Source organism: Armigeres subalbatus, chromosome 2, assembly GCF_024139115.2.
Source record: "Armigeres subalbatus isolate Guangzhou_Male chromosome 2, GZ_Asu_2, whole genome shotgun sequence".
NCBI classification, from domain to species: Eukaryota; Metazoa; Arthropoda; class Insecta; order Diptera; family Culicidae; genus Armigeres; species Armigeres subalbatus.
The window spans coordinates 426,133,833-426,157,322 of NC_085140.1; the positions used below are offsets into that span (position 1 = coordinate 426,133,833).

The following is a 23,490-nucleotide window of genomic DNA, read 5'->3' on the forward strand; positions in this document are numbered from 1 at the left end:
TAGTTCCTTCAAAAAGTGTCGAAAGTCGAGTGTCGAGTGTCAGTGAAATTGAATTATTGAATAATTTCATTATTCTGATGAATTATCGGAATAATAGAGAGATTATAAGTTGAAATAGTTTATAAAACCTGAAGAATATGTCTGTTTCCAATGAAGAAGCAGATATTCCTAAAAGCATTCAGCAACTTTGTCGCTTATGTTTGGGCGATGAATCGCTGGAAGATATCTTCAAGCAAGAGGAGGATCTCCACGAGTGGATTTTGGATTTTCTTTCGATAACGGTGAAAAACAATATTAACTAACATTTTCAACTCCAAGTGTACATTGTTACTCGCCACTTCTGTTCGCTTCCCAGGTGTGCGTTGATGATAAACTGAGCAAGTCGATTTGCTTCTGCTGCCGGACGCGGTTGCACGAGTTCCGAAGCTTCCAGCAGCAGTGTTTGGAAGTTCAGGACGTATTGAAAGGTGAAATTACATCGATTCTCGATGAGAATGCATTAAAACTTATTGTTACGGACGCTGCACATGCAGATGTGACTCACGGAGAGGGGGTTTCTGCGGATTGGGATGAAGTCTCGGAGATCAAGGAAGAAGCATTATGCGAAGAGTTATATGGCCATGAGACGGTTCAGGATCTTCCGGAAAAAACAACCGAATGGCAAGGAGAAGCTACTGGTGTTCCTGTTGTGATTGACGAAACAGAAGATTTTCACACTGAGGCAGTTTCTGGATTGGGAGTTGGATTGGTTTCAGGAATGCAAGTTGAAGAGGCTATCAATCAACCGATGGAAGATAGTATGAACAATACGGCTATTTCATCGAAAGCTAAGCAAGAAAGCAATCCATCACAATCTACGTACTGTGGGAAAATATCAGAAACCCAGATGAAGATTTACAGTCTCCGAAGAATATATATAAAAAAACGTTTTTGTCCATTTTGCGATAAATCGTTCAACAGATTGTAAGTAAATTTATAATACATAATTACATATTTCTCGCGTGATTTTTGAAAACGTCGTAAGTCCAAATGAGAGACTCTCTTTCATTACGCTCTCTTTTGCTAATATCTAGGCTAGTTTAAAATTTGTTGCAATATTTTCACCTCAGCACACTAGACAAAGCTATTTTCTTCAGATCGGTGCTGGAAAATCCAATGTAAATGTTAGTATGGCTTTGTAATAATCGAAAGAGAAAGTAAACAAAGAGAGCCTATCTTTTGGACTTACGACGTTTTCAAAAATCAGATTTTATATATTTGTTGTACCTATAATTTGCACACATTTTAATCAAGTTTATCGTTGCACTGCATATTTGTTACATATTTGAATTATGTCTTGAGCACATCTTATTATACATCACCTTGAATAACAGACTATGTAATTATTATTTTAATTTAATTGTGTTTCTGTTACAAAGTTCAACGAGTAATTGTTGCAATTTTAGTTTGATTCACTTCTGGAAATCGCGAAAACTTCTTACAAAAATAACTACAAATCCGGATGAAGAATTTGAGCTAATCAACATAGAAGAAGAGAAAGAAGTTTTATTGCAGGTTGAAACTAAAACCGCAGACTAAAACTATTCCAATTTCAAATGAAATTTCAATCAGAGAAAGCTTCTGAATGAGGTACCGACTGTTCGACTTCGATGAAATTCTCTTCCAGCTGGCAGCTGCAGCGAAAAGTGTATGGCAAATTTGGCGAAGTATTAAGCACTGTAGTGGTGACTTGAATATTTGAATTATCTGTCGTTCCAAACTGTCAAAAAAATGTACGTCAGAACCACAGGAGCGTGCGCGCTGAAAATACACTCCAGAGAAAACACTTCAGTGTATCATCGGCGCGCGCGCTTCTGTGGCTCTGGCGTGCATTTTGTTTTAATAATTTGACATGATATTTAGAAAATTCAAATATCACTCTATAAGTGTAACTAACTTAGTTAAGATTATAACATCGTTTGATGGAGTAAATCAAAGAGCAGATTTTTTTGCACAAAGTGTAGGACAACACTGCTATCATCCAAGATGCACAAAATATGTTAATTGCACAAAGCGCAACGCTCAACATGTAATTGGTAATGTCTGCGGTATTTGCGCAGAAAACACTCACTTATGCAAGTTACATTCGATGAAGAATCTTGTCCCAGCCAAAATACAATTTCACCATTTTTTAATTGCGCAAAAAAAAACACTATTATAACTAGGTGAATTGATCATGGTTTTTCTTTAACGTGCATACACGATATTTTATTTTAAACATATTTAATTACCATTTTAGATCGCTTTTTAACAAACATGTGATTAAGCACAAAAAGGGACAAACGAAAATAACTGCGATTCCGGATGAGAAAATCCAGGTGAACAACCCAAATGAAGAGACGGAAGTTGTAAAACAAGTCGACGAAATAAAGGTCGAGGTGATCAACTTAGATGAGGAGACCGAAGAAGAGCTCGAAAAGGGCGATGTTGTTTCTGTTGAGCCAATGCAGGTTGAATCTGAAACTACTCCAATTTCAAATGACGTAGTCGAGTCGATAAAAGTCGAAGAACTGATAATAGAAGACGTGGACATAGATGAAGACACCAGTCCCCAGTCTTCACTGATCGGTGACGAATCTTTCGCGCCTGTGGAAGAAGAGGTTGGCAGAAAAAGTCTAGCAGACCAGAACACGAGAGAAAGTGAACTGCTATGCGGTCAATGTAACAGACAGTTTTTGTCAAAAAAGCAGTACCAGATTCATACGTTTTACGTGCATGAGCCTTTCATTTGCTCTGTTTGTAACAAGGGTTTCGTTTCACTGTAAGGACTATTATTTCGTGTTATAAATGACCAATTACTAACAATGTGTTATTTTAGGGGCCGCTTGGCGATACATCGAAAGTTTCATAAAAGTAAAGTCGTTATCGATAAAACCAAGAGCGAGCTGGCAACATGTGGGCAAATTGCACGAAGGTGAGCTATATGCCATTGTTAGAATGCCTACTGTTTAGTTATTTTCTATATTTTTCAGTCGCGGTTTGCTAGAAAAATTTGAAGCCACTACTCAAATGGAACTTGCGAAGGTATTCAACGCCAATGAACAGTCAAATAATTGCGATTTGGAACAAACAACAGATGAACAAAGGTTAGCTATTTGCCATCGCTCAGCTTTCTATAGTTATTTGATTTTACATTTACGTTTCAGTGCGATTGAAGAATTGCAAGCCCCCATTCCATCGGTTAATGTGAAAGTTTTCAATCCCAAGCAAGGGCCAGCTAAATTCAAACTGCGTCTCAAGAGCCTTGAGAGCAACCGTTATCTGCGGAGCCGTGCAAGAATTCTACATGGATCAAAAAAATATAAATGCTCCATTTGCAGAAAAAAGTTTAATACGACGTGAGTATTACCTTTGGATTACCTACGAAATTTCTACAATATGTAGTCATATTGCAGATTCTATTTTTCGACCGTTCCATCTTGTTTTCTCAACCTGTCATTGTTATCTTATTTGGCCGATATAAATTTGAAATTGATTTTATGACCCCCCCCTCTAATTTCCAAAAATGTTAAGAAAATTATGTTGAGCTTTTTAGTGGAATGTCTTCACTTGTTATAAGACGACCTCACTGTTGAGGTCAAAATACGTATCTGTCAAGGTACAACCAAGTGGTGGAATTAAATGGGAAGGTACAAACTCGAGTTTCCAAAAATATTGAGGGGCATAAACAAATTATTATTTTGAAGGATTTTTTTTTTATTTTGATCATTTTGGATCACTGTTTTTATCTTGGTAAGAAATATCTTCTTCTTCTTCTTCTTCTTCTTATTGGCATTACATCCCCACACTGGGACAGAGCCGCCTCGCAGCTTAGTGTTCATTAAGCACTTCCACAGTTATTAACTGCGAGGTTTCTAAGCCAGGTTACCATTTTTTGCATTCGTATATCATGAGGCTAACACGATGATACTTTTATGCCCAGGGAAGTCGAGACAATTTCTGTAGAGTAGGTGGTTCTACTTGTTTGAAGAAACTTCGGAGGATTTAAGAAAAGACGTCCAAAGTTAGCGATTGCAAATTAACGAATGAATATTTATTTTCAATCAACAAATTATGTTACTAAGGGGTTTCTAGGATAACGTTGAGTATAACTGATTGGCTACTTGATTACACCCCCTTTCAATCAGTCAGCCCAAGGCTAGTTCGTAGAGTTTTGAATCTTGAGAAATCCAATGCTTTGGTGAACATATCTGCTAGTTGGTCCTGGGTTTTGATAGGTTCTATTTTTAGAGATCCAGAAGCCACATGATCACGTAAGAAATGATATTTAATATCTATGTGTTTCGTCCGCTTTGTTTCTAAGTTCTTCGCCATACAGATACAGCCTCTGTTGTCCTCATAGATGGTAGTTGGTTTGATAGCTTCTTGCAGATCCTCTAGAATCCCTTGAAGCCAAATTGCTTCAGTGACCGCCATGCTTAAAGCAACATATTCAGCTTCACTGGATGACGTTGCTACGGTACGTTGTTTCTTGCTGCTCCAGGAAACCGAACAACCAAACACCTTGAACAGGTAACCGCTCACCGATTTTCGATCGTTTGTGTCCGAAGCCCAATCCGCATCTGCATATCCAATCAATGATGAACTCGATTCGTCCCGTTGGAATAATAGTTTTATGTCTCTTGTTCCCTGTATATACCGAACCACTCGCTTTAGTGCTTGCCAATGTTGAGATTTAGGACTTTGCTGGAAACGACCCAAGTATCCAATCGGAAAACAAATATCTGGTCGCACGCACAGCATGAGATACATCAGCGATCCCAACATTTCCCGATATGGTTCATCGATGTGTTGTCCCGTCAAGTCCAGTGACAATCCCTTTTCCATCGGAACTCTGACCGAATTGCAGTCACTCATCCCAAAACGTTTCATCAATCGGTCGATACTTGCACCTTGTAAAAGCTGCATCACTCCGTCTTCATAGTTGTAAACTACCTTGAACCCTAACAAATGACGAAGTTCTCCATAGTCCGACATTTCAAAAAGCTTGGCCAAGTCTAGCTTCAGTTTCCGAATCGATGAAAGATTTCGTTCACAACTGGCCGTTCCGCTACAAGGGTGAAAACACAAAACAGATAGGAATCATAGAACAAACTGCAAGATTCAAAGTAGGCTTTTTGTGTATCAACAATCGACAAACGGCTCTCCCGTGTATCCAAGGCGAAAGAAAGAGACAACAAAGCATGCGATGCTGCTCTATCTTATGCGCGTTGTTCAGTAAAGCTTGACTTCCACCGCTAGGTTCGCTAGCGTTTCAAAATCCTGGAAGGACCACATTTCACTGCAATGATGCCTATATGTTATGTGGTGAAAAGGATGGCTCATCGCTGAACACATTCCTGCAACGGGTGGAAACATTCGCCGCATCAGAAGAGATCGCAGATGATTTGCTGCTGAAAAGCGTCAAACATTTGCTGTTGGACGATGCTCTCAACTGGTACAGCAACATGTATGCTACAGGTGTATTCGGTTCCTGGGAGGATTTCAAACGCCTAATTAGACACGAGTTCCTACCAGCAAGCTACGCTTATATTTTGAGGGCAGAGGCATACCACCGCATGCAAGGCGAGGAAGAGCCGTTCAACAAATTCTACCAGGACATCTCGACCCTATTCCAATATGTTGATCCACCGATGAGCGATCTGGAGAAGCTGTTTATAATCAAGAAGAACATGAATTCAACGTATGCGCCCATCGCCGCTTCGCAGAACTCAATGCGATTGCTGGTGAAAGCATGCAAGGAACTGGATGAACTCCGGAAGCTGCAGCAATATCAGCGGCGGATCTCGTTGCCTTACGGTGCTTTGATAGAACCAGCTTTAGCCACTCCAAATCCATCACAGCGTCAAGCAAAACCACAGCATCCATTGCAACGTTTTGGAAGAGTCCATGCATTGGAAGCAGACAACGCGCAGAGCTACACAAGCGGTGAAGTACCGGTGGAAAGCGACTGTCCAGAAGAGGAGAAAATAGACCAGCGTATGGAGGCGATACTACAGCAAGTGAACGCTCTCAAACTACGATTCGACCGTCGTGAAGTAGTAGGTGAGCAAGTTTTCGACCAGCAGCGTCAACAATCGTCGGGCGGTAGTTCCAATCTCCAACAAGGACAGGCGCCTGAGGCAACAATCGCTCGTGGGCCACCTGCGGTGATAATGTGCTGGAATTGTGACGAAGAGGGACACCGTTTCATGGACTGTGCTAAACCACAGGCTGTGCTGTTCTGCTACCGCTGTGGACAGAAGGGGTTCTCGCTACGAAGTTGTCCAACGTGCCGTCAACGTTCGGGAAACGCGATGGCGGGGAACCAATAACCGAGGGAGCAGAGTCCTCGCATCAAGTCAACGATCCCTCAACAATACCAGACACACTCGAGATCAGTTCACTGATCATCAACCCCGACAATGACAATCGCCCTCACGCAGTAGTAGAAGTTCTCGGCAGGCAGATCACAGGGTTACTCGATAGTGGCGCCAACTGCTCCATCCTAGGAGGCGATCACACGAGGTTAGCACAGGAGTTAGGACTACAGAAAACAGCACTTGAAGGAGGAATACGAACAGCTGACGGCACCGAGCACAGGATACAGTCATACACTCGGCTACCGGTAGCATACAACAACAAGAACGAAGTCGTCACAATGTTGCTACTCCCAACTTTGCCGACGTGTGTGATTTTCGGAATGAACTTCTGGAACACTTTCGGCATCAAGCCTATTTGTTGTACCATGACTCTGCAAGACGAGAAGGAAAAGAAGTCAAAACAGGAAGCGACAAAGGAGTTATGCACGGAAGAGCACATTCGACTCCAGGAAGCAATAAATAAATTCCCGAAAGCAGAACCCGGAAAGCTGGGCAGAACGGATCGCTATACCCATCGCATCGACATAGGAGACGCAAAACCACGAAAACAACGCTACTACCCGATGTCGAAGTACGTGCTGGATGAAGTGAACAAGGAGATCGACCGTATGCTGGAACTCGACGTGATTGATGAAGCACTATTCTCGCCGTGGAATAATCCGTTAGTAGCCGTGAAAAAGAAAACTGGTCAATATCGAGTATGCCTAGACGCGCGTCACCTCAACTCGGTGATGGTAAACGAAGGGTATCCAATACCTCAGATATCTGCGATCATGAACAATCTCAGTGGTTGCACATACATCTCAGCGATCGACCTGAAAGATGCCTTTTGGTAACTACCGCTGGAAGCCAGTTCTCGTCCAGTCACAGCGTTTACGGTGCCACAGAGAGGTCACTTCCAGTTTAAGGTCGTGCCGTTTGGTCTGTGCACGGCGAGCCAGGCTCTGGCGCGTCTCATGACCCACTTGTTCGCTGACTTGGAGCCCCATGTGTTTCATTACCTCGATGACATCATCATCTGTTCCCGTACTTTCGATGAACACATTAAGATGCTGGAGAAGGTCGCCCAACGGTTGAAGGATGCGGGACTGACTATCTCCGCCGATAAATCGAAGTTTTGTTTGGAAGAGATGAAGTACCTGGGGTACGTGCTCAATCAAAGTGGATGGAACGTCGACCAGGAGAAGATTGAGTGCATAGTTCGGTTTCCAGTTCCGCAGTGCAGGAAGGAGGTGCAACGGTTTCTGGGCATGTCGAACTGGTATCGCAGGTTCATAGCGAACTTCTCGAGAATCGCAGTTCCTCTCACGGAGCTAACAAAGACAAAAGCGAAGTTTCGCTGGACAAGCGAAGCGGACGAAGCATTTCTGAAGCTCAAATCAGCTCTCGTATCGGCACCAGTTTTAGCGATGCCCGATCACTGCAAGCCATTCGCCATCGCCTGTGACGCTAGCGACGTGGCGATAGGTGCTGTTTTGACCCAGGAAACTGACGGAGAAGAACACCCCATAGCATATTTCTCGCAAAAGCTATCATCCTCCGAGAGAAAATACTTAGTAACCGAGCGGGAGTGTCTCGCCGTTATCAGAGCGATTGAGAAGTTCAGAGCGTATGTGGAAGGAACAAGGTTTACGGTGCACTGCGATCACTCGGCGTTAAGCTACCTCAAGTCCATGAAGAACCCGACGGCGCTCATGAGTCGCTGGATACTAAGACTCAACGCATTCGACTTCGACATAAGATATCGGAAGGGAGTAATCAACACAGTTCCAGACGCGCTGTCGAGGATCGTGAACACACTGGTGTTTTCGGTGAATGGTTCGTTCGATCAGTGGTATCAGCAGTTGGTCCAACGAGTGCAACAGGATGGTGACAAGTTTCCAGATTTCCGCGTGGTGAACCAAGAACTCTACAAGAACTGCAGTTGCAAGAACCAAGAAGGAGCAGTAGAACACAAGTGGAAGAAGGTCGTGCCACTCAATCAGCGAGCAGAAGTAATTGCGAAGTTCCACGATTCAACCTCGGGAGCACATCTAGGCTTCCAAAAAACATGGCAGAAAATCCAAAATCACTTCTACTGGCCGAAAATGATTGAAGATGTAGCTCGATACGTAAGAAGCTGTGAAACTTGTAAAGCAAGTAAGGCCCCAAACAAAGCGATGATGCCGAATATGGGAGGCCCGAAGCCCGCTCGCGTGCCGTGGGAGTTGGTATCCATTGACTTTGTCGGTCCGTTCACTCGCTCACGCACCGGAAACACGGTGATGCTCGTCATAGTGGACTGGGTAACAAAATACGTCATCGTTCATCCAATGAGGTCAGCAGACTCGCTCAAAATGGTGGAATTTCTGGAAAGACAAGTTTTCCTTCGATACTCGCGGCCACGGATCATCCTCTCAGACAATGGAAAGCAGTTTCTTTCGGCAGCTTTCAAAGCTTTGATCTGCAAGCATAACATCATTCACATGAAGACCGCGTTCTACTGTCCGATGGTGAACAATGCCGAATGAATGAATAGCGTACTGATCCCGTGCATACGTGCTCTCCTGGATGAAGACCACCGAGGGTGGGACGAGAACCTACCAGCGATCGTCGCAGCTATAAGCGAAGCGAAGCACGAAGCCACCGGTGTCAGTCCGCATTACGCCAACTTCGGCAGGGAGCTTATATTGCACACCGATCTTTACACTCAGCAGGAGTTGAATACGCCAGATGATTCCAAGGTAGCTCAAGACGTTCGTCTCTCAGCGATTCGCCGAATCCAAGAATTCATCATCAAACGCATCAAGAACAACCACGAGAAAACCAAGCAGCGTTACAACCTGAGGACACGGAACATCACGTTCAAGGTCGGCGATCTCGTCTGGCGAAGAACCTTCACGCAGTCATCCAAGGTGGATCACATTAATCGCAAGCTCGATTCCAAGTTCGTTCCAGCTACAGTGGTCAAGATTGTCGGAAGCAACCTATACATGCTGGAGGACGTACGGAATGGCAAGCGTGGTCAGTACCACGCCAAGGACATTAAACCCGACTAGTGCAGTACTTAACAAGCTATGTAAACAGCAAAAGCTGTCAACAACAGATGATCCACGGAGAATCAACAAAATACGCAAGGCGGTCAAGATTCAACGGTGCAGAACGAGGAGACAACACCCAAGGGAAGCAGAAGGTACGCAGTGAAACAACAAGCCGACAAGCTCCGGAAACAGGGAGGACCTAGACGGTGCTGCTCCACGCAATTCAATTCTCGTCACCGGAATCAAACTTCACCGTTCAGCGGCATCAATACGACAAACGTCATAGCAAGGCGTCAGTCAGGTGTGACGAGCAATAACATTATATTAAACTACCTCTCCACCTGGACACTCCTTCAGCGATGTACGCAGCAATCGCTGCCAACCACAACCTTCATTGGAAAACAACATACGCTATGCGGTCATTACATCAAACAACACCAAAGCCAATCGGCCTACCGCAGGCAAGGGAGACTGGAACTCTGAAGTTTGGAGTAAGAGGCTCCAGATGCCACTGAGGAACAAGCCAAATTGCGGTCCACCGCCCATTCCCATCGCGCCAGGGGATGGACCGTTTGCCGTTCACGATACGGGAGAAATCGTACCCTTCGATTCTGGAAACGGGACTTAGGGATCTCTGCAGTGCACCAGTTAGTGTCTTGGATAGGAGGAGTGGAGACCCGGAGTTGACGACCAAAAATCGGTTCAGCGCGGAGTTGATGCTTACGGCCACTATCAGGCGCAACGGGATATCAGCTGGCAGTACTGGGAGAATTGAAGGCTTCGTATGAAGCCTAAAGCAGGCGCGGGAGATTGGAACCCTGAAAGTTAGTAGGGAGGCCCCAAGTACCAAAAACAGAGTCGGCGCGGCCGAAAAAGCAGAGTCGCTACATCCGACAGGCGGCGCGGGAGGTTGGGACCCTGAAAGCCAGTAAGGAGGCTCCAAATGCCATTGACAACCAAGCAAGCTATGCAAGCAGCAGCAGAAGCAAGGAGCTGCCAACGACGAGCGAAATCGCCACTAAAACACGAAATACGGAAAAGGCTAGAGGACCAACGACAAGAAACGAAACCTCGCCATCCTTGCCATCAAGTCGACCACCACATCAGATACAGCTGCAAACACGGTCACTACCACATCATCCGAAAAAACATCGATCAGCGTTTAGCCGACTGGAGCCGGCGTACAAGCAGCATTGCCTACACAACAACAATCTTCCGAGAAGGCAAGCTAGCGACAAAGGTGCAAATCCGTCTGAACGACATTGACTGATACAGGCATGGGTCTAGAACGCAGTGGTAGTCTGTTACATGGGGGTCACTACGAAAAACTCTACCGAAGCAACGCGACCGGGGGGCGCGGTAAAACCTCCTATTGGGCTCGTAGTGATTTAGGATTCGGAAATGTTTCCTTTTCTCAAACGTAACATTCAGTATCCGCTGTACTCGTTCTTTTATTAGCCAACTTTAGTGTACATTTTCGTTACATGTAAGATCTCTAGTTTTATTGTAGCTCCTAAAACTAGTGTAGATCAAGTTTGAGTGTTTTGCCACAGGACCGGCATAGCACAGATGATGGGACAAGAAAAGCGCAGAGATTTTTGCTCATTAGTGAGCGTTCAGATCACCTCTGGCAGGACTCGCTGCCGTTATGTTTGTTTTGATTATGTTTGAGCTTTTGGATCTGGCAAGCAAAGATGCTTGCGTATGTTAGTATGTTGTAGTTCTCCAAATCTTAAGGTCTGCTTAAGTCAAAGACGTTTGATCTGCTCTGTCTCTCTGCGACTTCTTAATGAAGTAAGTCTAAGAGTTTTTTGTGAGCTGCCTGTCAGCACTCACAAAAAACTCTGCGCCTGTGGTAAGGTTGTGTTACGTTAGTACTCATTAGCATACATAATTAGTAGAATAACATAAGTGTGCAATCGATAATTGTATACTTCCCTAAACGTCAGCTGTGCGCGCGAACAAGATGTGCCGCAGAAGCGCAACGAAAAGGTGGCGAAAATGAAATGCCACTAAAATCAGCGAAAACCATCTGTCATCGGTCGTCAGCGAAACTCTACTTCCGACAACGGCATTCCACACCAGACCTTCCGCAGTCGCCAGAAAAATAGTGAGAGATTGTAAAAGTGGCGGTTCACTGTCAATCCGATTGTAAAGTGTGCGCGAGTACTACGAGAATAATTCCTGAGGCCGACGGAAGGACGATCGCCGTGATCACCATCGCACGTGGGTGGCAGAACAAGATTCCTCGGTAGAAGGCCGAGAGGCAAATTCGGGCTATCGAACGAAAGTACGGGAAAGACCACAAAGGGTGTGTCGGAAAACTCTGGTCAAAATCCAGCGTGAAACATAAGACGTGCGACTGCAACAAGTCGGCACGACAAGTCGCTTGAGTGCCAATCCGGGGACGTACAGAAATCAAGTTGAATAAGCCCTAGGACCCGCAACACACTTATCGGCATCCACACTTTCACCACTCGCATTCGCAAAGCAAAGGCCTCCACAAGGAGGCCTTTTGTTTACATTACAGCTCGTCAATTACAGTGATTGGTCGCACCCACTCGAGCAGGAACCGCAGTGCGAGGTTCGCGAAGCCATTCCGAAGGCCATTCCTTCCAAGGAGAAGACGAAGCGCGAAGCATAACGAGCAGAACGCGGACAGGAATCATTGTACGATCGGTGGCCAAATCACACCTCTCCGGAGGCACGATAAGTTGGACACAGTAGCCGATGGGTGGGCGTCGAATGTGGTGGCCCGAAGTAGCAGCTGGCTCGTCTGTCGAAACACCGAACAGTTCGGAGCAAACACGTAAAACTCAAGTGTACGGAGCTTCACTATCCCCACCTCACTCAGAGCAGTTGGTCGAGATCAGATAGGAGGCACGATGCAGTCGCTGACGATCCGGCGTACGTGAGTGCTACTTTAAGAAGTGAAACAGAAAGCAAAAGAAGACAGGGCATGCAAGCTTACCAGGAGAGTAGGGGTACCAATTAAGCGAAATGATGTAAGGAAAAAATACAAAATGATTGCACATTATGTCATGCTTTGTGGCGTTTAATGTTGACTAGCCGGACCGACTAATCCCCTTTCGTCACGGAGAGGTCGTTTCTCAACACTAGGGCCAGCGAAGGTACCCCCAGGGGTACATGTACCCCAGGTTGAGAACCGCTCACTATGGGGGATCCCCATACAAGCGAGCGGTCAAAAATAAAATTGGACTTTTAAAGTGATTTTCCACTTAGTTTTAGCTGTGTATGGTCGAAATAGCATGAATATACAATTTCCAACCCCCCCCCCCTTTGGGGATCGTCTATGAATTACGTAATTATTTTTTTCATAGGTTCGATTAACGTGACAAAGCAAACCTATTTGGGAAGTTGAAATTTCGTGCGTTTTCTTAAGGAGAAGGAAGGGGCTGTACAAAACTAAGTTCAGCAATTTATGGACATTATGGCGGCGATCATGTTAAATGACATTAATTTCATGACATTCCGTGATATTTTTTGTTCTCACTCTCATGCCTCACAATTTGTATTTAGAACAATTTGTTTGACAAAGTACTAGGATCTGAAGGATCATAAAGCATTAAATGTTAATCAAATAATCAGAATTGAAAATAACTTTTGAAAAAGGGTATTAGCAAATTAGAAATCGCAATCCCATGACATTTTTACGTGTACAAGTTATTCAAAAATGAGATTAATATATTCTCAAAAAATGTGGACATTCATTGTGGAATGTAAGAATGCTCCATTCTTCCGAAAAGCAAAATTCTTTTAATTTAAATAACAACACTATTTGAATTACTTTTGATTTGTTTTCATGATTTCTACAAGTTATATACAGCATCATTCTTTTTCTGTGTCAAGGTTTAAGTCTTCAATGATATTTTCTTCAATTCCATCAACGATGGAAGATGAGATAAATTCATCTAAAGTATTAGAAGATAAAGAACTTTTGAAAATCTTCAAATATTACAAAATTACGCATGGCATAAGAATAACTAAGTGAAAAATTTCCTCGTTATCCAAATCGAGCTTAAAATGGATCTGATTCATGTAAGGCACGAAGGAAAATGTCAACATTTGCCTCTCTTGATCATTTTCTTGCATTATGAGTTCTAAATTTCTTCAACTGTTTATATTGACTTTCCGCTGGTTGTTCAGCCAGTGAACCTCAAAGTGTAGATGAGTGAATAAATATTTCCTACCATTAGCCAGACATTCATGAACACTAGCAGGAATTTCATACGCTCCGTTCTAACTAAGATATTGTTCGTCTTTACTTTTGCAATAAACATGTCGGGAATTATTGATTCCAGGAGATTTATAAATATTTACATATTATGAAATCTCATATTTAGTTCTCCATCAGTAGCTAATGAATAGCTCAGAAAATTAGGTTTAGAGAATGACTCAAACCACTCAAGCCCCAAACGCATTTCAGCGGAATGGCGACGGAAACGGTAAAATTTGACAGGAAATATATGAGCGAACTGTTAAATCCTTCCGTTACCGTTGTGCTGCATTGCATTGGGGGTTTTATTCATTTACTCCTTTGAAAAGTTAATTAAATGAGCTCAAATGGTTATAAATAAAGTCGAAGTTATTACCAATAAATGTATTTTGACCATACCCTTTGAGCGCATACTTCAGTCTGACCCATTTTCAATAGGAAACGATGGGACTAGATTTCCCGTCGAATGAAACTTGTTGCGAGAAAATCGGACACAAATAAGTGTCTAAATGGCGATTGCGTTCTTTTGCGCACATACATACAGACGCGCATGCACACACATACAGACATCACCTCAATTCTTCGCGCTGAGTTAGTTGATATATACCACTAGGGGTCTCCGGGCCTTCTATCAAACATTCGTTTTGGAATGAGCATTAACCTTGGAGTACGAGAGAGGCAAAACACGGTAAAAAAACAAATGAAAAAAAAAACAGAGTGACTTAACTCTGTTAATTGCAAATTCTGGCAAAAACTTCCTTCAGGACATTTTAGCCGAAGGTTTGTTCTTGATGTTTATCATAAAGAACCTGGGGATTCCTGAGGAAAAAAAGTTCTTCACTATCAAAGTTGAAAATAGCGTCGTTTTTGGAAAAAATATTGCTTCCGCATTTTTTCAATTTTTTTCACAGTGTAACCATTAGTTTTTGCACACCATTTAAAAGCTTATACAATAACCTTTGTAATGATGTATTAACATTGAAGAAAAAACATTTAAAAAATATTTCAATAAATAGTTGAAAATAAAATATTTTTTCAGAAAATTTGCTAACTTTTTTACCCATTTCTGACTTTGCCACCTTATATCTTTGGAACTAGTGCACCTAGAGACTTCAAATTCAGAATTTCTCTTAATTAGAGTATTGACAATGGAGAGAAAATATTTTAAAATAATTCGGAAGACATGACATTTTCGATTAATGACCGCCCGAAATCCTATAGTGCCGCTGGGCTACAGTAATCTGAGTTTGCCTAATCTTTCTCATGCTCACACCTCTCTCCGATCTCTACCGCTCAACATATCTCTTTTAACATATTTAGTTAACCTTCGACACTACAGACACACTACAGTGTGCACAGAGTTTAAAAACAAAATAATTTGGGTGTTATATTGTTTCATCGTTCAGATTCCGCGGAAAATAAGAAAACTATTACTTGTGAGTTTGTATGCCTATCACAATAACAAAATATGTATATATGTAATAAAATTCGATATTACAGTTTTGAGCTGATCACAAGACTGCTACACAAAAAATAGTCTTTCTTTGGACCGATTCCGAACAATACGCACATTTGCTTTACGTTTGTTAGGTTTCCTAAATACATTGGACAGTTATGCGTACAACGGAAGTAAATGATATGTACATATATCCATTTTCAGGCGACGCATGTGTGCACATATGTTGATCCATACAAGAAAAAACAAACGTTTGCTCCGACCGATCGAGAAAAAATTTGACTTATCGATTCACGGACCAAGGATTTACCTGTGTCCCATTTGTAGGAAAACATTCATACGCCTGTAAGTATTTACTCGAGACATGAACACATATTATGCATTATCATTCACGTATGTTTTCTTATTGATTACAGTCGGCAAATGGCAGATCATATGAAAGCTCATCGGAACAGCGAAGATCATGTTAAACGAAAGGGAGAGAAGCAGCATGTGGAGGCCAAACAGGTGCACGGCGATCTAACTTCCACAAACTCACAGTGCCCTAAGGAAACCGCTACCAGAAATCAGCTGATCGATCATCGTATTGTGGATCAGAGTGCGCAAAAGAACACTAGCCCAGTTGATGAAATACCGACTCTATCGCAGTAAGAGCAATTCTCGGGCATTTTCGAACCGAATATTATTTCCAATCTCTCTTTCCGTTCTAGTCGAGGCGTGGAAATGCAACTTGTGGCTCAAACTTTGCCACAGGCCATAGATACAAGCCGCACTGAAGCTTCTAAGTTCACATGCCCATTGATCCGTTGTGGTTTGAAATGTAAGACAATGTAAGTTTGCTCTCTAAGTTTGGATGAGCTGTTCTTCAACTAACAGTGTCTGATTTCAGCAATGATTTGAAGCAACACTTGGAAACCCATGAACCATACTGTGGAAAATTATTTGTGTGCTCTCTTTGCGAATGCCGTGTCCTGTCGAAATCCAAGATGGACGAGCACATGGAATGGCATAGGCGAAAAGAAGAGCTTGGAAGGACTACCCAGCAAAAACGGAACAATGAATGCCAGGAAGATGAAGTGATTTGTCTAGAGGACGATGACGATGACATCATAGAACAGCCCGGTGTCGCAGAAAAGGTCGAAAAGACGAACTCTAATCTCAGTATTACGAAACCAATCATCCGGGCAGTGCGATATGGTACCGTGCAAGATGCGGATGGTCGTCTAAAGAGAGGCTGCGAGGCGATTCAGAGAGAGACCTGTACTATTTGCGCAAAAGAAATTCAAGCATCTCTGATGGAAGGACACTTGAATAGACATGCAGGTAGAATGATCAATAATGGCTATCACAATGGTCGTCTTAGCCCTCACTTCACGTTTTTGGCGGCACAAATTTCCATTAATGTGTGATTAACAAGGTTTTATACTATTTCCCAGAAAACCGTTCCCCAGAAAACCATACATAAGAATTCCATTTCCTAAAACGTGTCATTCCCCAGAGTGTACCGTTTCCCACAAAATAGAGAAGAAAATGATTCCATTTTCTTGGTTTATTATGAAAAATCTCCGCCAGACCCTGGGGCATATATTGTAGATGGAAAGCTCATATGGCATAATGATCGGAACTCAGGCGCAATGACTAAAAACAAGAAGAGTGAACAGCTGCTTTTTATGTTAAAGCACCCATCTGCCCTGAGTAAGGAACAATAGGGTCCCACGCATTTGCCCAGAATAAGAAAAATAAGTAGATGATTCACGCATTTTCCCGGAATAAGCCAAATGACTTTATAATGTCTTATTGCTAGGCATTGCCGGAAATAAGGCTCACGAATAGATGACATGCATGACATGCATTTTCCAGAAGTATTACTCTTGCGTGCTCTAGGCATTTGATGGGAAGAAGGTAAAATAGTAGATGACTCCTTCTTTAAATAAATTACTTGGAATGATGCGAAGCTCCTGGAGAAGCACACGTTTTCTCAAACTGAAACGTAGGGGAAAGTGGGGTAAGATGGCTATATGGGGCATGACAGCCAACGTTAATTATGCTTTAAGTGAGCATTATATTCACATTATTATTACAATGGATGGTTCACAAAAATGTAAAAGGGCTATACAACTGAAAAATGCACTTTGACAACCTCACTTGTTCTTGTAACATTGATTTGAAGATGGTTTTCTTATAATTTTCTAGTTACATAATTTAACATTTGAAGTCTAAATTACTCATTTTTCAGGACAAATTGATATTTACCGAAGCTTTTATATAACTATACTGCCGTTAAAAGCATAACTGTCCCATGTATATAGGGAATCACAGCAAACATGGGACAAATATGCATATGACGGCAGTATAGCCTATATACAATAATAATTTGAGGAGATTCACAGTAATTAGGTTCGATAGGATATAAATCTTTGGATATACGTCGGCCTGGGCGGTATTGCCAACTGTATAGGAACAAGGTCATTTCCAGGATGAGGAGCCGCCTAACCCTTAAATGCATTTAAAACATGATCAAAATAGTTTCTGCGTGAATCACAGATGATTTAAAACAAAGGATATGGTTTTAACAGTAAACATTAGTTTTAGGCAAATTCTGATATTGTTGTAGTGCCAGTTGTCAAGAAATCAACATGACATACGACATTTTTAAACGAAGCATCATTTGAACATAATCCATAGAAGTGCAAGAAATGTGTCCCCTATAATAAATAAATTTAGCACACTTTTGATGTAATTTTTGGTCCATGCTCGTCTTGCCCCGAGGGGTGGTCATATTGCCCCATATGGTAAATATAGGTATCATAAAAACACCTTTTTCAAAACCAGTTTATAAGATACTGAAGCGTTATTAATCAATGTTTTCTGATACTTATGTCAAAGACGGGTCATCATAAAAGTGTTTCATGGACAAATCAGCAGAATTTGAAGGAGTGTCACTATTTTACAAAGGTTACCGCTTAGGATGGCCATCTTACCCACTTTCTCCTAAATGGCCTGCCTTTGGTGTTCTTCTTTTGTAGATCCTATTTCTGTTCAGGAAAGTTCATTTATACCAATCAGATAGAAGCGATCATTCTTGCCATTCGGTGGCAAGGGCGTGAATGGAATTATGCCCATTTTTACACTCATTAAAATATACAACACAAATAATTGAAAAAAAAAGTTTTTAAATATTGGAAACAAATTCTGGTATATGGTGCATTATAGGGTATGGTTTTCTGGTTAACGTTTTTCTGGGGAATGTTGTAGAATCAATTAGCTCATCCCAAAACCACATTTTCGTACATGCTGCAACGGAACAAAGAAACCTGTGTTTCGCTATTGCCTGTTGCTCAGTTAAAAATTTGTACCTCTGAAAACGTGACATAGCCAGTTCTGTTCTATACTTTTTGCGAAAAAAAATGAAGTTTCATTTTGGACTTTTCAAACGATAATGTTAACTTAATTTGATTATGTATTCTAAATTACCCTCCCCTCGGATATGTTATCTAGATGCGATGCTTACGCCATTAGCACTGAGATGGCAACCACAGAGAAACAGACGTCTCACTTAGAACAAAATGCAATCAAAATCACCGTCGCGAAAACATTATCGCCCAGTGCTAAAAGCACTGTGTGTGGACAAGCGGCAACTAGATGGCGGTAGTGTGCAAACGTCAAACACAAGCAAATCTGATCGAAGCGCCATCGGTGGCCGATTGACCACCTACAAAAAATTGAATCCACCGTTAGAAAGGCGAACGATGGAATATGTTTTAAGTGAGACGTCTGTTTCTCTCTGTGGCAACCAAAGACATATTCCGTCGTGTTCCCTATTTTTATTTGGTGCCGCGTCACATATCTGGCATTGACGCATTGATTTTACGCATGTGCATGTGATCCAACGAACGTTGTATCTTGGACCCTTGAATAGTAGTGCATTTTTCATCATAGTGATAATGATGTGAGATCTCTTCTTTTCGGCTATACTTTTCTGATGCATTCCCTGTGACGATAAGTCGTAGTTACGCTTAAAACTAGCTAGAAACTAGAAAAAGTCTTCAAAACTAGGAACATGGCGCCAGTCTTTTTTTTTTGTTATGTTTCAATTTAATGAGACATAAAAACATATATTAAAATGATGGTATATGAACAACCGGTTATCCGACATTTCGCGGTAAACCATTTCGCGGTCTGTATCATTTGGCGGTAATCTGTTTCGCGGTTTATACAATTTGGCGGTATTCCGTTTCGTGGTATATATAATTCCGCGATTTATAATTTCGCGGTGCTCCGTTTCGCGGTATTCAAGCTTAGCTTATCTTTCTTTTTTTAACTACCAACTCTCAATTTCTTTTTCTTAATATGGCCGTTTCTACCACTGCGTTTCCATTTGAAATAGTTTTTTCTTTTATTTTACGCATTATTTATTGTTAGTGTTAATGTTAGCCGGTATTGGGCGGAATATCATGTGCTGCCTTCTTTAAATGTTCGCATTTGCCCGGTATAAGGCAAAGTTTGTTGTTTTGATTTCATTAAATGTTTGCATTTGCCCGGTATAAGGCAAATCTGTTGTTTAGCCTTCTTTAAATGTTTTCATTTTTTCCATTGTTTTTATTTATTAGGCTCAGCTGTTTCATTAAAATTCTACGGAGCCGTTAACAAAAAAAAAATATAAATGTAACATAAAATATAATTAATAATATGATCTAAGAACGCATTTCTTCTTCGGGTGTGTTGTTGAACCGGTACTTGAACCAGAGCCCGACGCAGACAATTGAGCCCGCCGCTGCGTCGCTGTTGGATGAGGCAAAGCTTCCTTTATAACGATTGCCACCTCTTCCAAAGTAACATCGTCTTTCTTCCTTCGATTTTTTCCCCCGGATGTGTGTTTCCACGAATCACCTACTGTCTCTGGTTTTCTGATTTCGGATTTACTTCTGGAACTTCGATGAAGTCCTCATCCAAGGTTTCCGACGATTCCTGCTTATTTTCATTCCCAGAAACAACGGTAGCGTATGAAGTACACTGTACTTCTTTTTCGGGCTTCTTCCGCTCTTGCTGAGGACTCCCTCCGATGACCTACTGCTTGACAAAGGAAGCATGTGTCCTTGAGTCTATCGTAAAATATTCTTCCTTTCAGATCTGCTACATTTATTGACGGCGGAATACTGTTTCCGGTTTCCATGTATAAACTCCGGGTTCCTGTGCATAGGTGCCGCAGACCCGATTCCAAGGGGAACTTTTCTCGGAAAAGGCGATTAACTTTCCTAAACAATCCGAGATCCTGGAATAAACTTTCGTCTGTAACTTCCGGCGGCAGATCAAATTCACGGACGTACCGCATATTGATTCCTGCGATTTGCATCCGAAGTTCTACCGACGTCCCACTAGAATAGACAAATTTCCTCGGCTCCGAGTTCTTATTCATTGACTTCCAGTGCATTGCGGGAAACGAATTAAACGTACAGCGAACGATCGTGTGCTGTTTTGTACACGGTATACATCAGCAATACATCTGTATCCAGCTGCTTAAAAAAGCTGGCGATTTCAGCCCACGTAGGCCGGGCACTGCCCAATGGGAAACGGAACTGAACAGTATTAACAACCATTTTGTCACTCATTACGTTGATTTAATGCTTGTGCACCACCGACAAGCGAAAAAAATGCTTACGACCGCACAAAGGGAAGCAGACACGAGTGATTGTTTGCTATACTGAAGGCTACAAAACCACAAAGACTGCACAGAGCACAACTCTTCCGTCTGCACCTAACGACGTTAGCGACTGAACTGAAATGTTTTCATTTGCCCGGTAGAATGTGAAGTCTGTTGTTTTGTCCTCTTTAAATGTTCGCATTTGCCCTGTATAAGGCGAAGTGTTTCGAAGTTTCGCCTTCTTTTTTTTTTAATTCTTTATTAAAGTGTTTTTTTTTCGCCTTCTTTACATAGCCGCATTTGCAATGTTTTACTTCAAAATATTTTTTTGTTGGGATTTGGATTTATACAAGTATGGTGTAAACTCAATGATTATTCGCTTTATATAATAATTAGGTCAATTTTGAGGCTTTACAAAGCACATTAGTAAAATTCAACCTGCGAATTGGTATTGACCGCGAAAAAGTTCACTGCGAAATAGTACTAACCGCGAAATGGTATACCGCCAAAAAAATAAATATCGCGCTACCACTAATGAACGCAAAGTGGTAGACCGCGAACTGGTACACCGTGAAATAGTTAACCGCGGAATGTTTTACCGCGTAACGTCGCACAATCGAACAACCTTATGACGTCTTCATTCTCGATAATGTTTACTAATAGATAGGGAATAGGCGTGATAAAGCTTTACTTTGCCATTGAAATAGCTGACTCATAACTAATCATTAATACATTATAAATATTAATAGTTAGTTAAGACATGATTAAGATACTTGTTAGAATATAATAAAAGTCTTAGACTACCTTAACAAAGAAATGACGATGAAATAGACTAAATGCACGAACAGTTTCCACTTTTTACAAGACATAACTTTTATTGAGTTTGAAGGTATTGACACAGAACAATGAAGAACCAATCATTACAACCAAGAGAACCAATACATTATCATTAAGAACCAATACATTACAATGAAGAACCAATCACTTAGGCAAACAAAGTATTTCAACGAACGCATACTTCATACCTTTTGACCATAAAGACAAGAATGACATCGTACAAATTAATCTATATGATTAAGAATGAGATAATGGGAGAGAGTATCCATTAAAGTTGTAAATATAATGTCTTATGAGCCAGTCCAACATTGTCTTAATGGACGACAGTTATTAACTTGTCATTTTAATGAACCGGAGATTGAATACTTTCTTATATCTGATAAAAAAACTTCCGATTCAGTTTCTACGATGAAGCATTATGGGCCACATGTTCCATGTAAGTCGAAAAAACTGCTTCAGTAGGTTTTCAGCGCTCGTAATGACAATAGACGGGCCATCCTTGGCCGTGCAGTAAGATGCGTGGATACAAAGCAATACCATGCTGAGGGTGGCTGGGTTCGATTCCCGGTGCCGGTCTAGGTAATTTTCGGATTGGAAATTGTCTCGACTTCCCTGGGCATAAAAGTATCAACGTGTTAGCCTCATGAAATACGAATGCAAAAATGGTAACTTGGCTTAGAAACCTCGCAGATAATAACTGTGGAAGTGCTTAATGAACACTAATCTGCGAGGCGGCTCTTCCCCAGTGTGGGGATGTAATGCCAATAAGAAGAAGAAGAATGACAATAGACATCTAAATAAAATAAAAACTGACAAAATGATTTGACTTTGACAATAAAATGACAAAAATGACTTTAAAATATTACGAAGTTAGTTAGCATTGGACCTCATTGCATGGTCCATGGACCTTTGATTAACATTTAGGCAGGGATGGATTTAGGGAATAAAGTTCAAATTTAGTGCTACAAGTCTATAGCATTTTGAAATTCAGCTTCTGGTTTGGAGATTTGTTGAGAACATTTTCAAATTCTACCTTAATGATTAAACTCATCTCTACTCTTAAGTGGTGCTTCCCCGTACGCTTGAAATGGGTTCAACGCCCAATCACAATGGTGAAGAATTTGGCCTCTCAGGGAGTTTAATAGGGAAGTTCAATTTCGGTTAAATTTATTTTCTTCTCCAGGTGTACGACCCTATAAATGTGAGAGAGGATGCGTTGACTTAAATTTTTACTGTCAGTTATTGCTGACAACACACTACACACGTGTACACGGGAACACACCAACTGAATGCGACATTTGCCACAAAGTTTACCCATCTAAGCTCCGGATGAAATCGCACCAAAAAGAAGTCCATCAAAAGATCCATGTGTGCATGAACTGCCCTCAGATTTTTGACTCGAGGTTCGTGTAAGAATCGTAATTGGTTAGGTTAGGTTTATTTTAAATCTTTCATCTACGATTACAGCGCCAGTCTTTTGAGGCACATCGAAACGGCTAACCATGCGAAACGATACCCGTGTAAGAAGTGTAATGCCTCGTTTGATCGACAGCACCAGTTGACTAAGCACATAAGAACAAAAAGGCATTATGATATTGATCAGTCGTCAACGGTGCAAATGGAGGATTCTATTGAGGTGGAAGAGGTGAAGGTCGAGACACAGGATGAGGAGATTGTAGATGTCTCGTGATACACCGTGATTGAAAGGTAAGTTTAGATGAAATATCACATCGGCATTTATACGTTAGCTTCCATATATGTCATCGTTAAAAAACAGATTCACAACTAAGTTGTGTCATGCACTGATATACAAAGTAATATAATAAAACTTCGTAGAAATATGAAGATATTTGACATACGTAAGAATAAACAAATAAATAAAACGATTGCACCAATTA

General features: G+C 41.6%; 1 protein-coding gene across 1 annotated transcript; it reads left to right on the top strand.

Moving 5' to 3' along the window:
- On the top strand, positions 1–23,490 carry LOC134213520 (zinc finger protein 62 homolog). Its single transcript, XM_062692649.1, has 12 exons — positions 1–281; positions 356–963; positions 2,279–2,800; positions 2,858–2,953; positions 3,012–3,125; positions 3,186–3,377; positions 15,319–15,459; positions 15,531–15,761; positions 15,825–15,944; positions 16,004–16,437; positions 22,776–22,995; positions 23,060–23,490. Exons 1-12 carry the CDS (start codon positions 138–140, stop codon positions 23,280–23,282), a joined length of 3,045 nt encoding a protein of 1,014 aa, XP_062548633.1. The 5' UTR covers positions 1–137; the 3' UTR covers positions 23,283–23,490.